The 17,123-nt window shown below is 37.2% G+C and overlaps 2 protein-coding genes across 2 annotated transcripts in view; both read left to right on the forward strand.

Moving 5' to 3' along the window:
- Spink5 (serine peptidase inhibitor Kazal type 5) overlaps positions 1–1,269 on the forward strand; it is a 93,251-nt gene extending 91,982 nt beyond the window's left edge. The window contains exon 33 of the mRNA XM_078047399.1: positions 777–1,269. Within this exon, the coding sequence (XP_077903525.1) occupies positions 777–785 (9 nt within the window). The 3' untranslated portion in view covers positions 786–1,269. The remainder of the gene's footprint in view (positions 1–776) is intronic.
- A 9,007-nt stretch (positions 1,270–10,276) lies between these two features.
- Positions 10,277–14,230, forward strand: Spink14 (serine peptidase inhibitor Kazal type 14 (putative)). The gene is given in 4 exon segments (XM_005324284.3): positions 10,277–10,346; positions 11,198–11,241; positions 12,913–13,049; positions 14,185–14,230. Coding segments are annotated over 4 exon segments (297 nt in total).
- Positions 14,231–17,123: the final 2,893 nt, after the last annotated feature.

The raw sequence follows: 17,123 nt of genomic DNA on the forward strand, positions 1-17,123 counted from the left end.
GGTAGTAGCTGATGACTTTCAGTTACCAAGAAGGACAGTCTTAGGCCTTCATCCCCTTTTAAATTTTTTTTTAAATTTTGATTAATGTTTTATTTTTTATTTTTTTAATTTTTATTGTTGATTGTTCAAAACATTACATAGTTCTTGATATATCATATTTCACACTTTGATTCAAGTGGGTTATGAACTCCCATTTTTACCCAGTATACAGATTGCAGAATCACATCAGTTACACTTCCGCTGATTTACATATTGCCATACTAGTGTCTGTTGTATTCTGCTGCGTTGCCTATCCTCTACTAATTTTGAGTTCAACAGTGTTTGAAAACAGGTAAGCCAGGAAAGGAGGATAGCTGATTCTATTCTAAAGGTACAAAACAAACTGTAATAGAAGAGCATTAATATTACAGGCATTGGATTCAACGTGACCTAATCTGAGAATTTAGTAAGCCACTAAGATCTGAAGCCCAATTTCCTCATCTATGAAGTGGTGTTAATGACACCTATCTTTTTTATCATCACGAAGTTCACATGTAATCAAGAGCAGAGTTAAGCTATATTCATTTCTGTATTATCTACCTCAACAGGAGTTCAAACATGCTAGGAGCTCAAACAATATTCACAGGAAAACACTGGATAAAATGTGAAAAGAACTGTAAATTGTTAATTCTTAGCAGAGTACAGGAATCTCTGATTAAAGTACAGTTGATTGTCCACCTCAATTCTCTGCATTGTACTTGACTTCTATCATCTGATCTTCCCATCTTCTCTTCCAGGACAAATGATTCAAGGATTGGTGGATGCAATGAGGGAAAAAATATGCCCTAAATTCTGAACGTCCTACCTTCGTCATCTGTATATATAAAGAATGCTTCAGAGTTCTTCTTATTTACTATAGAAAACAATGCAGAGCTGTTGGGACTGGACCCACTGATTTTCAGTCTTTTTCCATCTCTTTCCTCCTAGACACTGTGGTCTTAGAGCACACAGAAATCCCCACCTGGTCTGTGCTCTGAAAATGCCCTGATCACAATGTTGTCTGTCCAACTGCCTGTTTAATAAAAGTAGACTCCGCAGAACACCCTTTGGGGGATTCCTTTGTCACTGCCTAAGATAAAAGGAACCTTTTTTTTTATTTTTTACAGAAGCTGGATAAACTCTACCCTTTTGTCTTGCTAATAAACTCACTGGTAGACAGACTACTCATTTTCTTTATGTTCAAGTTGCTGTCATAGTTGGGAAGGAGTGCCTAGGTAGGAGAGAAGATAGTGTGGACCCCTATGCATCCAGCAGTATATAAAGCTGCCTACTACAAAACCAGTTCTCCTATTTGGCTCCTGCATTTTCATGAAGAGCATAACTATCTCTCAGTTATGTAAAGCCATCCAGTGAACTAGCGAACTAATGAATAATTTCTCATACCCAGCCATGTTACCTCTTGACAATTCCATATATGGGTGCTTTGTACCCATAATCTGGGAAAGACTAAGGAAATGATTACCCATATGTGCAAGTCCCCAGAGTAGCAATCTCCAATAAAACAGTAAAAGCCATGTCCATGCTTTCAAATTTTCTAGAACTACAAAAGAAATGAATAAATTTAATTTTAAATAATGTATTTTATGTAGTCCCATATACCAAAGCTCTTAATGTAACTAACATAAACTCTTTAACTTGCAAAGTCTTTGGTATAGGTGTGTATTTGACACGTTAAGTACATCTCTATTTGGACCAACCACAGTCCAAGGGCTGAAGCTAACAGGCCTGGGAAATGAGGAAAGGAGGAACCAAGCATTAGGTATTGGTGGAATGAAATGATGTGTGGACTCCTGCCTCTGTGCTGAAACTCATTCTCAGAATCTGTTTCATGGTCTACCTCCGGGTCTGGTTCACCTGAAGATTCTGGGCTGGTGCTGAACACATTCCAGAGGAAGAAAACTTGAGAGAACCCTTCATGGTCCAAGGCATTCTCAGCCTCCAAACTGTGCCTGGTGTTACTAACCTATTTGGATTTGAAGAGTTAATTTTGTGTATTTTCCTTTGCTCTTTTAAAAAGTGAAGCCTCCATCCACTAGGCCAATTATAACAGGATTTTGTGATCTTTATCTTTTGTAACTGAATGAAAATCCATCAATCCCTGTGTTGGGTTTTTTTTCCCCTATGGACTATTAATCATTTTTCAAGTATGAAAAATATGGGGTTATTTCAGAAAAAATGAGAACACAATGTTGGAACTGTTTTCTTTCACAATTCCAAGATTTGGTTTAAAGATTCTATGGCATAGGAGGCTGCATCCCCTTCCTGTTCATATCTAGGAAATCTGGGAACTCTTCATGAGGAGCTGATGTTTTGTCATGTCATTTCATATGTTATTGATATCTGAACAAGAAACCCTTTACATTTCTCTCATTCTTCTTATGTAATATGTGCAAAACGTTAATATTCTGCCCTCAAGAATTAACCAACCCCGGGCAATCATCCTGGGTCCCCACAAAAGAATGTGGCTGAGAGACAGAATGGAGTGGAGTCAGTGGGGTCTGGAATAGAATGAGACACAGGGAGGGCAGAGTTCCAGGGACCACAGGGTGACTGGAGCAAGGTGGAGATGAAGAGATCAGGAACAGGGTGGGAACAAAGGAAAATAAAATTGAAGGGAGGGTGAGGTTCAAGATCAAGGTTAAGAGTGTGAATGTGCTGAACACATTATTTTGGATTTGAAAGAGGCCTCAAGTTGATTTCTTTTTAGATACACTAAACTAGAGGTACATGAAAATGCCATCTATGTCAAAATGATCACAACAAAAATTAGCTGCATGAAATGTCAATGAAACTACTTTTGGAGTTACTTCTTGAGTTACATTCTGATTGGAAGGAAAATGAAAAGCAGACCCATATCCCTAAAGCTTCACAAACCATCCCTAAAATTCTAAATTCTAGTATATGACAAAGGATAATTGATACTTTAGACTCTTTTTCAGAATATGGATTTTTCAGAGATCTATCTCTTTCAATCTCCTTATTTTCTCATATGATGAACTCTCCTGGAGTCTTCCTATCTCTCTCAAAGCTTCAGAAACACCCAAGGAGAGGACCTATGTAGAATATGGACTGGCAAACTTTTTCTGTAAGGAGCCAGTTAGAAAATATTTTGATTTTTATGGAAGATATATTCTCTGTCACAACTATTCAATGCTTTTGTATTTTTAAGAGGAGAAAAAGTTTATTCACTTCTAACAGTTTCAGAGAAGGTGTCAGTCCATAGATAGTCAACTCCATTCCTCTGGGCTTGGAGTTACTTCTTGAGTTACATCATGGCAGAAGGGCATGGTGGAGGAACGCAGTTCAGGATATGGCAATCAGGAAGCAAAAAGAGCTCTGCTCACCAAGCACAAATTATAAACCTCCAAAGCATGTTTCTAGTGACCCACCTCCCTACCTGCCTACAGTTACCACCCAGTTGATCCCTATCAGTGGATTAATGCATTCATTAGGTTAAAGTTCTCTTAATCATCTCTCCTCTAATCTTTCTTGCTCACATGATGATCAGCTTTTGGGGGACACCATATCTCAACCATAGCAAGTATAGAGCCTTCATAAAGGCTTTATTTGTGAATGGGATTAAAGCCCTTGTGAAAGAGTCTTTCTATAGCATTTGACCTGCTTGACCATCTGTCTTTCACCATGTGAGAACAGAAGATTCCTCCCCTCCAGAGGATGCAGTAACAAATGCTGATATTGTATACATAAATGCAAATAAGTGTATTTATATTATGTAAAGAAATCCAACTCTATTTTAATGAAAATATGTAGATTGAGCATTGCTAATACAAAAATCTGAAATCCTAAATGCTGCAAAATCCCAAAAGTTTTAAGCACTGACATGATACAACAAGTGGAAAATTCCACAGTATGAAACTTTGTTTTATGTACAAAATTATTCAAAACATTACATAAAATTGCCTTTGACTTATGTGTACAAGCTATATATGAAACATAAATGAATTTAGTATTTAGGCTTAAATCTTATCCCCAAGATATTTATCTTTCCCTGCTCTCCCTTCTCTCTCTCTCTCTCTCTCTCTCTCTCTCTCTATATATATATATATATATATATATACACACATAATATATAGAGAATATTTGCATATATATGAATATAAATGTATGTATACATTTATATATAATAGACATAAAAATCTCACATGTTTGAGAATATTTGTGTATATATTATACACAATACATATGTGTGTGTGTGTGTGTATATATATATATATATATATGAAAATATTCCTAAATCTAAAAATATCCCAAATCCTAAACTCTCCTGTTCCTAAGCATATTGGCAAAACTTATATTTACAAAAGAAAGTGGCAAGTTAAATTTGGTCTGTGGGGCTCTAGTTTCTGGGGTGTAAACCAACTCAGTAATGAACAAACATCTGTTTCTTGTCCTTTATTTTGGTAAATTGTCTTCTCTTTGCCCCTCTCCATTCCCTTAAACACTAAGAACTTTTCTTATTCTAGGATAGTGATAGTAGAAAATAATACTTGATATTTATAAATACTTAACATGGTTAAAACTGAGAGAAGCACAGGGCAAGTCTTGTTTGTGTTCCCCAATCTGGTGTGTTATATTAAGGACTGAACTGTGTTCCCTCAAAATTTACAGGTTGAAACTGGAACCCCCAATGTGACTGTAATTAGATTAGGGAAGTAATTCAGTGTTTTAGTCAGCTTTTTATCTTTTGGGACTTAAGAACTCAACCAGAACAATTGTAGAGGAGAAACAGTTTACTTGAGGCCTCATGATGGTTTCAGAGGTCTGCATCTATAGAAGGCTGGCTCTATTCCTCCGGGCTCAAAGTGAGACAGTGCATAATAGTAGAAGAGTGTGGCAGAGGGAAGCAGCTCACATGATGATCAGAAATCAGAGACTGACCCCACAATCAGGTACAAATATACACCTCATAGCCACTCCGCCAACGCCCCACCTCCTCCAGCCACATACCACCTGTCTCCAGTTACCACTAGGTTAATCCCATCAGAAATCAATTCACTAATTAGTTTAAGGCTTTCACAACCTAATCAGTTCTCCTTCAGACCTTACATTGTCTCACACATGAGCTTTTGTGGGACACTTCACATCTAAACCATAACATTCAGGCTAAATGAATTTAAAAAGTGAGGCCCTAGTCTGACAGCATTACTGTCCTTCTAATAAAGTGTGAGAGACACCAGGAATCTCTGCTTGTGCACAGAGGAAAGCTCATGTGGATTAAAAAAAAAAAAAGTCAGGAAGAGCCCTTGCCAAAATCTGAATTTACTGTCTCCCTGATCTTGGACTTTTAACATCCTGAAGTATAAGAAAGTGAATTCCTGTGGTTTAAGCCACCCAAATGTAGTATTCTGTTATTGTAGCCCAAGCCAAATAATATGCTATTCTTTTTCTACTATGATTTGTGATGTTCTTGACTCTGATCAAGGAAGTTCTCATATCTTATCCAGTTAGATTCTATATGTGTTCTCAAATAACATCTCTGTGGACTTTACTAGTTGATGCATGATATCATAAACTTCTAGAAAAGAAGCAAAACAGAGTGCTTTATTCCCTCCAGGACACCATCCTGGCACACAAATCCATTTTGATTGATCCCTATTGAAATGAAAAGTGCTATCTAAATAATATATGACTATAAATGTTTTTCAGTCATAAAGAATGAACAGAGAAAGATTCATAGATAAGTGCCCCATATGCTTAAACCTTTAAGTAGCTTCTGCAATTCCCAAGATGGACTTCAAACTCTTCCTGACACGCTAGGCCTCTGTTCACCTCAAACTTCAAACCTATGTTGCCTTTCTCCCTTTCACAGTGTAATAATTTTCTTGAACATGTTCCCATATATCATCTCCTACCCATTTGTGTGTGTGTGTGTGTGTGGTGTGTGTGTACACACGTGCACGTAAGTGTGTGCACACATGCGTATGGGTATGTTTGTCACAGTGGACCAAAACCAACACCTTGCTTCACAATTGCTCTCCAGCTGAGCTACATCCTCAGCCTGAAGATCTTCTCTATTCACCCTGGTCTTCTTCCTTCCTTTATTCCTTCCATCTTGCAAGGTTCACCCTCCAAACTCTGGACTAATTATTTTTTTTTTACCTCTTTACTAGACAAGCTTTTACTCTAGAAGCTTTCCATAATCTTTTCTCCTTTTGGATGTGAATAATTTACTGCATTTTTAGGTTCCCACAATACCCTATTCTTATACCCAAATTATCAGCTGTCACTATTTTGTAGCTGCTTATTTATGAGTATCTTTCTCATCAGACTTCTCCAGAAGAGAGAGCTTAATGTTCTTGTCTATATCTCTGATATAGAACAATATTAAGTATAGATCAATTTCTCTTTAAAAGTTGTTGAGTACATTCAGACATTTAAGGTAAGGATTTTAAAAGAAGAGTTGTTTTAGGATTGATGGTTTGGGTTCTGGTCAATAACATAAAGCTTACAAGGAAGAAGAAGGAGTATTATTTTTCAAAGAACTTAGCAATTCTACATACTCTTCCTGGTACAAATTTGGAATTTCTGGAAACAAACTAGTTACATGAAATATGTATTTATAGAATAAAATCACCTCCCCTGCTGAGGAAGCCTACATTCATAAAAAAAAATAGTGGAAATTGCAGTTAAAGAAGAATGCAAAGAGTAAGCAGCATAAGCCCAGAAAAATATGTGGTGAGGCGTGCTTTTGTAATTAATATTATCCTTACTTTCAACTAATTAATTGGTTTTGGTTAACTAAATATATGATATATATTTGATAAAGATCTTGATCAGGAAAAATGTCTTTATTTTCAGTTAATAAAATACTGGATTCACAGAGATAGAAGAAAATCTGAGATGATATTTCCAACATCTTATAATACACAACGATATTGACACTGATGAGAATGTAATTTTCTGCATATCCAAGTGGGTCTAAATAAGAAATACAAACACAGGTAAATGGATTTTGAAGTCCTGTCCTTGCGCCTCTCTCAGACCCAGGTTTATGGTTTTTTTTTTTTAATGAATTGTCTATGTTTTCAGAAAAAAAGAAGGAATGTAAATTATATTCAGTAATTCTAGAAAACTGTTCATTAGAAAAAGAAATATGCACTTCTGTTCATTTGTGGAATAGTTCAATCCCATATATGCAGAATATGTGGGAGAAGGAAATACACTTGCAGCATGTAGCAATGGGATTAATGATGAAAAGAAAATTAATGCCTTGAATTACATGAAAGAAATCTAGCAAGGCTATAATAAAGTTTCCAACTATGAAGTTCTCATCTCTGCATCCACTTTGCTCCAAGAGTGTTAAATGACAAAGTTGTCAGAAGTGCTGTTGTCAAGGTCCTTAAAATGAACTATTTACAATTTGAGTTTCCAAAGGATAATTGCTAGGTCCTACATAGATATTGAAGAGTCCAAAAGAAAATTCCACTTCCTTCTCCATCCAGACGTCATTTCTGTGCACTCAGAAAGAGGTAACAGCAGCTAGCTGGGTTTCTGACATAAGAATCACTTCAAACCTGATAATATAGATATTATTGAAAAACAAAAGGCAAGTTTCAAGAGCATGTAGAAGTTGGAACCCTGTGTACTGGTCATGAGAATATAATATGAAGCAATCATAATGGAACTAAAATAGAGATTCTTCAAAAAATTAAAAATAGATCAGACACAGTGGTGCATGCATGTAATCCCAGCAACTCGAGAGGCTGAGACAGGAGGATTGCAAGTTCAAAGTTAGCCTCAGCAACTTAGAGAGGCCCTAAGCAACTTAACAAGACCCTGCCTCTAAATAAAAAAATAAAAAGATCTGGGGATGTGGCTCAGAGATGAAGTACCCCTGGGTTTAATCCCTAGTACAGAAAAATAAAACAGGAAATAATTAAAAATGGAACTACGATATGATCCAGCAGTCCCACTCCTGGGTACGTGTTCAAAAGAAATGAATCAGGATCTTGAAGAGATAATTGCACTGTGATGTTCAGTTCATCATTATTCACAATAGTCAAAAAGTGAAAACTACCTAATTTGTCTGTACACAGATGAATGATAAAGAAAATGTGGTACATATATACATGTAATTGAATATCACTTATGAAAATGTCACATATCACAACATGGATGTTCCTTGAGGACATTATACTAAGTGAAATATGCCAAACACAAATGGACAAACACTGCATGTTTCCACCTGTATGAGGAATCTAAAGTAGTCAAATTAATAGAAACAGAATAGAGAATGGGGGCAGGAGCCATGAGGACAGGAAGATGGAGGGGTTGCTCGATGGGTAGAGAGTCTTAGTCATTCAAAATAAAAAGTTCTACAGATTTGTGTAAAATGTTGGACTTACAGTTAATAGTACTGTACTGTACCCTGAACAATGTGTTAAGAAGGAAAATCTCACTTCTTTTTTTTTTTTTTTTTGGCCACAATTTGAAAGAGAGAGATTTGTGTTTGGCAGCATCCTGAGGAGGTACAAGTCTCCAGTGTCTAGTGAACTTAGCAGTATTTAGAATTCACTGTGATAAAATCTCAAATCTCAGCTAAGCAGTAGAGTGAATATTCATAGAAACAAGATCTTTCTTCATGTGTGTCCTCTGTCTTTTCTCCAATTTTTTAGCCCTTTGGAAAAATTACCACCAAGTGCAATAGCAAGTACTGTTCAGGTCTGAGAGTTCCATTCAGCCCTCTCCTTGCCCCTCAACTACCTTCCTCATGGCTTTAGCTCATGTTTTGCCATTAGGAAACCAAGATGCCCCAAACATAGGGCAACTTTTACTTAAAATAGTACAGTGTACCAGGCTTTCCCCTTCTCTTATTTATAATAAATTGTTATGTACAATTGCTTCATTTGATTAAGCTTCAGAACTGTTTGGTAAAGTCAGATTGAATAGCATTTGTATGTGAGATTCAAGCCTTCCAGGCCAATGGAGCCACAGAAAGTCCAACACAGTGGCTGCTTCCAAGAGTAATGACAACTCTATAGAGTTTCAGTTTTCAGTTTTAGAGGTTTTAATTTTTGCTTGGTGAAAAATCACTCTTCATAAATGAAATTTTACTACCGTTTACTTGATTTTGCTCATTGTTACATAAGCAGTACAAAAATTTATTATGAAAAACTTTAATGCATACAGAAGTAGAGAAAATACATTAATAAATGTATTAATGTGTCCATCATCAAGTTTCTACAATTAATAACCCATGGCCCAGGACCCTAGAAATAATGAAATATGATTGTCAACTGAGAATAAAACATTTTAGAGATAATTGGCCATTGATGCTAAATCAGGGCAATGTGTAGAAGTAAAAGTTTTTGTACCAGAAAAACAAAAAGCTGCAAAATCAGATGTGGTAGAAGATTTTAGCATATGCAAAGAAAAGAATGTTTTGGAAAGAATATTTTGGACAAGTGGAAAGGACACAGGGAGAACCAGGTCATGTTGCAGGACTAGGAATACAGAGAGAGTTAAGTGTGGTCTTGGTCAGACCCCAGAACCTGTGGATCCCAATTGTCTCAAGTCAAAAATGCTATAGGAGATTGTTCCTGAGGGAAAATTTGTTCAATTTCTTCTTCCTCTGTGTGTCCAAATTAAAATAGACATGGGGCCCCTGTGAGATGGCACCGAATGTTTTCTCTTCCTCTACAGTTTCTTAGACTGTCCCAGAAGTTTAGCGGTCAAGTGAGAAGATTCCCAGCACAATCCACCTGGCCTGCAATATCAGGGATCTTTGTTTTGATCCAGAGAGCTATTCTCTGCTTCATGAACAAATACAGACCTATTTCCTCTGTGGAGGCACTGTTGTCTTGAAGACTGTTGTGGCCGCAATTTTTAGTATTCTCTCAAAAAATGAATGTGGGTGAAACTCCAGGAAAGGAGTTTCCTTTTCAAGGAAAGTACTGAAGGAAGTAATGAAGTACTGAAGTACTTCCACACTAAAATAATACAATGGTGCACAGAGTGCCTTCTGTTTTCTGAACATTCCCAGGTCTGTCTCTGAGCTCTACTTTTTAGTCCTTGTGATGGTTATTCAAGATTTCTCTTCTCCTAAGCATTTGTTCTTGGGGTAATAGGATTTCCAAACGGAGTGTGCTGCAGAGATAATGGACTAACGGAAGAGGGCTGTTTATTTCAATATCTGTAATATTCTGATTATCTTCATTTAGGTGATTGTAACAAAGATATCTCAGAGCATCTGTCCAAGAACAGGCCAAGAGGGAAAATGGCCAAATTTTTCTGAGTACTCTGGTCTCTTTTGTTCTTTATTTGGATATATTTTGTATCAGTTTTAAGTGAGTAATTTGGCTGATCCTGGCAGAAATGTAAGGCTGATTTGTGTGCTTTGATATTGTAATCTGAAAGACAATATTTTAAATTAAAAAATTGTTTAATTGGACATTTACATAAATATATGTATTATATATGAAATATGTATATGTATAACATATGCATATACACATATATACAAACACACACACACATACACACACACACACACATAAACACAGGGGCAAGGGTTCACCAAAAGACTCTAGATCAATGATTAGATACCTTAGTTTTCCTGTCTATTAGATGCAAATTTTGAAGGCTAACTCAGAGATAGGAAGGCTTGGGTAATTTAGTGAGGTACCATGTAAAAGTGACTGGCAGTATGCCTAGACCACAGCACATCTCAAAAATCTAGAACTTTTGAAAATGTTATTTTCAAGGGTATCATGAAGTCAGGGTGAGGAATCATAAAGAGATCTAGCCTCTAGAACTAAGATCTCAGGTTTTCACATATCTAAAATCAGCCAAATGATCTCAGAATTCCAGCATACCTTATTTCTTTACTTTATTGGCTACCTGCTCTGAATCCTCTCAAGTACAGGCTAATAAGTGTTAGTTAAAAAACAAACAAACAAACAATAAAAAACTTTGGTGTTTTGGGCTGGCAACTTTTATGGGAGCAAGGATGCATTGATGTAATACCACTGATTATGATAGTAGTATTTTAATGAATGAATACATGTATAAATGACATAGTGTTTTTGATTATTGAAAGCTTCCTTTTTAATACATCAGAACTATTTTATTTTGCCAACAGAGTAAGCTGTGATTTACCAGGAACTAGATTCTGTAACTATTTTCATGTATTCTCTAGTTTCAGGCCCTCGACAATGGTGGCCACCACATGGAATTATGAAGGTAATTGTCCACTAGATTTCTCAGGACTGAGATTCTAATCTGAGATGTTTTTTTTTTTATTCTTTTGAATTGTCATTTGAAACTTTACTGCAACAAGATCATCAATGATATTCTTTTTTTTTTTTCTGTGCTGAGCTACTTTATTTTTTTTTATTTATTTTTTATTTTTTATTTTTTTGGTCTCTTCATATGAGGCTGGTAGGCACACTGCTGGTAGAGGTGCCCAAAGTAGAGTGATCCAAACTGGGAACAAAATCAGAGTTTGTTTATATGTACACCAATAAATCCTCCCTAGTGCCTGAGAAGGTTTAGGAGTGTCGACAATTGGCAGGTGACAGGTTCTTAAGACCCATAGACTTGGGCAATACCATGGTTCCTGCTCTCAAGGAGCTCACTGTCTGGTGGAGGGAGCATCTGGAGTGAATGTCCCTAAATAAGTGCTTTTAGATGCTCACATGATGGCTATGCAGGTTGTAAATAGAGAAAACAACGTGGGAGTAGGGATAGAGGAACATGTGAAAGAATAAGACCTCTGAACTTGGCCTCCAGTTATGTTTGCAACTTGTCTGAGAGCAAAAATATGCTTGGTCAGGTGGTCAGAACAACCTAAAAGACAAGGAACAACTGAAAAAAAAAAAACCCTAAAATGTCAAAAAGCAAGATGGTATAAGGAAGGTTGGACGAGTTGGGAGGATTTTGATCTTATGGGATGATTTAGCTTCTGATAAGAAAGTTAGTTTTTTTTTTAAGAAAAATGAAGTATAATAAAAGAATTGTAACCGATGGAATACAAATATTCAACTAATATTTAGATACTGAAACTATAGAAAATGGAGAGAGAGGAAGTAGAGGGATTAGTTAGTGATGGTTGTGGCCTCGCCATGATGATAGTATTAGATAAAGGAGGAAGAGGAGCTTCTGAGCTCAAGCATTACTCCTTTGTCTCTGAATTCCCAGTCCAATCCTCTCTCTACCTTGTACATGTGGTGCTTTATCTATACCAATCTCATGTTACCCACAGTCCTGAGACCACTATCTTCAAGCTCCAAGCTTTCAATGACACCGGCTCTGTCCAGGGAAGAACTTGCAAGTAATCACCACACCTGGGGTCCATCCCCCATTGAGAATGCCTCTTCTTTTGTTTTCAGGTTTCCCTACAAAATCAGGGAGCTTATTTTAAATGATGTCACATTTTAGAATCTTTGTGATAGAAGATAGCACTGAATGTTCCGACAGTGGATAAAATTGGATAAAATAAATATTTTAAATTAAGATGTACTTTTCCAGTGAAATGTGTTTTTTAACCATTGGGCTGAGAGGCATAGGAAAATGTCTAAGAATATTTCCTAGTCTGGTAGTATGGGTATAAGGGACACTGAGAGAGCAGATCAATGTCCCAGATACCTTCTTCATGTTTATCCACTTCGCCAACCCATTAGAGCATACCAGGTCTCAGTTACCAAGGAGATCCTAACAAGGGTATCCCATGGTTATTCAGTCGGATATGCATAGGTTCTCATTCTATTGCTTGTGTAAATGGAGTCTGTGAGAGTTCTTTTTGAGACCAGAATACGGTTATGAGACCGCTTAGATTTTCCTAAGAAAGTCCAAATGTGGTGCACCTGTCTGAGCTTGGCTCTCAATGTATCATTCTTTTCAACTCAATTTCAGATCAAATGTCCTCATAAGAAAATGAACTTGAGTTGGTTCAGTCAAAGACCTGATCCATGCCCTGACTTAAAACAACCCATCTGTGGCAACAAGTACGTAACCTATGAAAATCCCTGCATCTTGTGTCTTGAGAGCTTGTGAGTACTTCTCAGGAAAAAGACAACTATGGCTGTGCTCATTCATAGCAATTGCCATCTACCTTTCTTGTCAAGTACTCCACTGTTGAAGCCAGCGGTTTGCTCCGGTTTCTGCAAATAGCCATCAGCCTCCACTCAGAAGGACATGTGCTACGAGACAGCCTACTGGAGTAGAAAGCACACACATTGTATTGAGCAGTGTTCCTCGGGTTCTTTCTGTTTCTGTTTCTATATGGTAGTTGACCAATTTCTACTTAAAATTCTGAAATATCCCTTCAAGTTCCCAAATTCTTTGATTTTAAGACAAATTATAGTTTCACCTTCTCTTCCATATCTTCCACCTCCTATGTGTTTGAAACTCTAAACTAGGATGAGACAACTTCAACATTTGGGTCCTTCATGTATGATCAAGTATTTAGACTTTTGCATTTACATGACATGAAGTCTGTGACTAGACTCTGAAATTTCACATCACAATGGTTTCAGATTCGATGCCAGGGCATTTTGAAGGGGCAAAAACTTTCCTTATGGCAACAGACAGGAGCCCTCATCCCAACAATGGATTTGTAATTTTATACAGGGACAATGACAGGAATGTGCAAACCTCAGATCATTCTGCTCATGAATAATTCAACCAAAGAAGGAGAATATTGACCAAATAGGTAAGGGCTGGTATGCTTCACACAGCAAAAACTCAGGCCTGATTTAACAGCTTGTTTTCAAAAATACTATAGCTTATGTCATACTAACTCACAGCAGCGGCGTCTTTGAATCCTGGAAACATGACTGGGTAGGAAATCCAATAATTTGGCTTTTGTCTTTAGTCAATTCCAATTATACTCGGGATTTTAATTTCTTGAATACAAAATAAAGGTGCTAGATAATTTTTTAAAGTATTTTTGTGGCTTTGACCGTCTATTTTTTTTTTTAAAGAGAGAGAGTGAGAGAGGAGAGAGAGATAGAGAGAATTTTTAATATTTATTTTTTAGTTCTCGGCGGACACAACATCTTTATTGGTATGTGGTGCTGAGGATCGAACCCGGGCCGCACGCATGCCAGGCGAGCGCGCTACCGCTTGAGCCACATCCCCAGCCCCTTGACTGTCTATTAATGGAATGTTTATTGCAACTCTTAGGAAATCTCATGGAAGAATAAAGGTTTACCATGATGGAAGGTGCTGAATGGGGTCTGATAAGGAAGATGGTAACCACTCTGTCCATCACAACAATCCTCTTCAACCTTATCCCTGCGTTATCTCTGTTCTTGGTGACAGACAGCTGCCCCTGCTGAGCTTGCAACTGGTATCTTGGGTATCTCGAGGTTCCATCTGTGGGCCCTTTTCTCTCATTGATTAACTGTTTCCCATATTTTCCCTAATAAACTTTTCTGAGCTTTTCTCTAGTTCCTTGGTGGAGTGCTTTCCTTGTATGCTGGAGGCCATGGGTTCCAACTCCAGATTTGCAAATAAATAAATAAATAAAACTTTTCTGAAAGTCTTATTTGACTTGGATCTCAGATCTGCATCTCATATTTTAAAAGCAGAATAAATTGAACAATTGAGCCACAAGTCAAAGACAACCATTGGGATTAATCAGCTCTCTAATCCTGTGAACAGTGATGTAATCTGTGTAAAGCCTCTGGGTTGTCTTCTCTGGAATGTGACAAAATGTTCTTCTATACTTCTTTGGCATTTAAAAGACACAATAAAACTTACGGAGCACTGTGCTCTGCTTGGTCAATTCCGTTGTCCAGCTTCTGCAAATTCCTCATTAAGTCTCCTCTCATTTAGATTCAGCCTGGATGCAGAGACATTTATACATGTTCAATGCAGATCAATAAGACACAGCATCTTGACCAGCGCCACTCACCTCCACGGGAGTAAGCCTACGTTGTTGGAATTTATGAATGTCTTGTTGGTCATTTTTCTTAAATTCTCTAGACACTTTTAACCTCTGAAGGATAGAAACATTTTTCTCTCGGTTATGCTTCCTCTGAGCAGACTACTATGCACTGATGTGCACTCTCCCTCTTAGCAGCTCTCTGTTCAGGCCTGGGAAACTGCAGCTATTCTGCTTCTCCATGCTCTACAGGGTTCCAGTCAGCCTTTGTGGAAACATGACCAATGCAAGGCTCCAGAGAAAAGAAAATTTCCTTTCATCACTTTTGGTCTTTTCTCTTGAAAATATGAGGAGGAAATAGCTCTGGGGAAAGGAGATATTTACTGACTATAGCTCACCTACTTCTAGAGCTCCAACTCCTGGGCTGTGTAGGGACACCAACAACTCCAGGCAGGCTTGTTTTCTAATGCTATTGCTCTACTTGCATGTTCACACGTCATTTTTTTGTGCAATAAACAATTTTGTATTAATGTTACCCAGCGAAGTTTTCATCTCAAAGATGCACTATCACCAGCCTTTTATGAGGTAGGGCTCTGTTATCTCTAATCCTCTCTGGTGATTCTTTCTTGACTCTGGTTAATTTTCTTATGCATGCACTGATAGTAATCTGACCCTTCAGTGCAGTTCTCCTGTGCTGAAGTCTTGCAAACACTAGCCACGCTGGTCTCTCCTCTGAACCTTGCATCATCAACTCACGGATGCTCCATCAAGGTTCCTCTTGGCTTATCCTGGAGTCTCCCACAGTGCAGAGGTGAAGGCCAGCCACAGAGTGAACTTATTGTCATTTCAGTGCTCAGGAATCAATGTCCTTCAATGTCTGATGGTTTTATGTTGTTGTTTCGCATATTTAGTGATATTTTATTGTTATTTTAGGTAAACGTATCTCTTTCACGACAGTGTCTGAGAGGGGAAGTCATCCTTATTTTATTATGCCACACTGTACTCTCCTTCTCCTCTGGTATCTTCTAAACTCTACTCTAAAATACAATCTATTTTTTTTCTAATAATTCCAAAGAACAAGACTATATTTTTGCAATAATCATAGTCTTTTTGGTGGATAATAAAGCACTTATTTAAATATGCTACACACAAGAGGAAAAAATGTCTTTGATAACAATATTTTTCTGTCATTGTGTGGTAGACATTTCTGAAGAGGGAAAGGGGGATCAGCATGTATCAAGTGCAAGGTTCCCTCCTTCTAGTGCAACTAAGATAACCTCCACAGATCTCCTATGTCTGCATGCATAAAGGGAGTTCTCCCTTTGTGTTAGTTTTGATAGTCACCACTTCGTTTTTTCATCTTTCTCTCTCATTTCAGATGTCCAGGAAGAAGATGGTAGCTTTCCTCTTCAGGACCTTATTTGAAATCCTTCTCTTTGATTCCCTGTATTCTTGATCCTCTAGTTTTTGCTCATTTACAGGTTTCTCTGCTTGCTGTCTTCTTGGTACCATCCCACATCCCCTGCTGGTAACCCCATGTTACTAATTACCCTGTTGCCTGGGTAACACGTGCATCCACATCTTGAGACCTCAGCCACATTAAGAGCCTCTGACTCTGGACCTCTTGATGTCATTGGCTCATGGAATATTTAAAATCAATCTGATATAACTTCTTTTTATTTTCTTTTAAATGTTCTCTTACATGTGCTTTGATGTAACAAAAGTTAATGCTATTAGTCTAAATCCTTTCTCACTCACATTCAATTTCAGTATATAACCTCTACATATCTATATCATCTTTTTTAATAATTTTAATTAATTAATTAATTAGTTAGTTAGTTTATTTTTTTCTTTGTGGTGTTGAGGATCCAACCCAGTGCCTCACCCAAGCTAAGCAAATGCTCTACCACCCAGCCATAACCCTAGCCTTACATCATCTTAAGTGTTAATTAAAATAACATTTATTTAACCCATGTCATTATGTTTAATAAGTTATTTTGATATTCATCTTAATGATTATCTCTGTCTCTATTCTCTACTCCCAATCATAATCCTGTCTCTATTCTATAATCATTTAAATATAGCCTGTCAAAATCCTTATCCTCTATTCTTACACAGTCCCCATTGTGAGTTAGCATCTGCATATCAGAGAGAACATTTGGCTTTTGATTCTTGGGAATTGGCTTATTTCGCTTAGCATGATATTCTCTAGTTCCATCCATTTACTGGCAAATGC

This window comes from Ictidomys tridecemlineatus, chromosome 1 (genome assembly GCF_052094955.1).
Source record: "Ictidomys tridecemlineatus isolate mIctTri1 chromosome 1, mIctTri1.hap1, whole genome shotgun sequence".
In the NCBI taxonomy this organism is placed as follows: Eukaryota; Metazoa; Chordata; class Mammalia; order Rodentia; family Sciuridae; genus Ictidomys; species Ictidomys tridecemlineatus.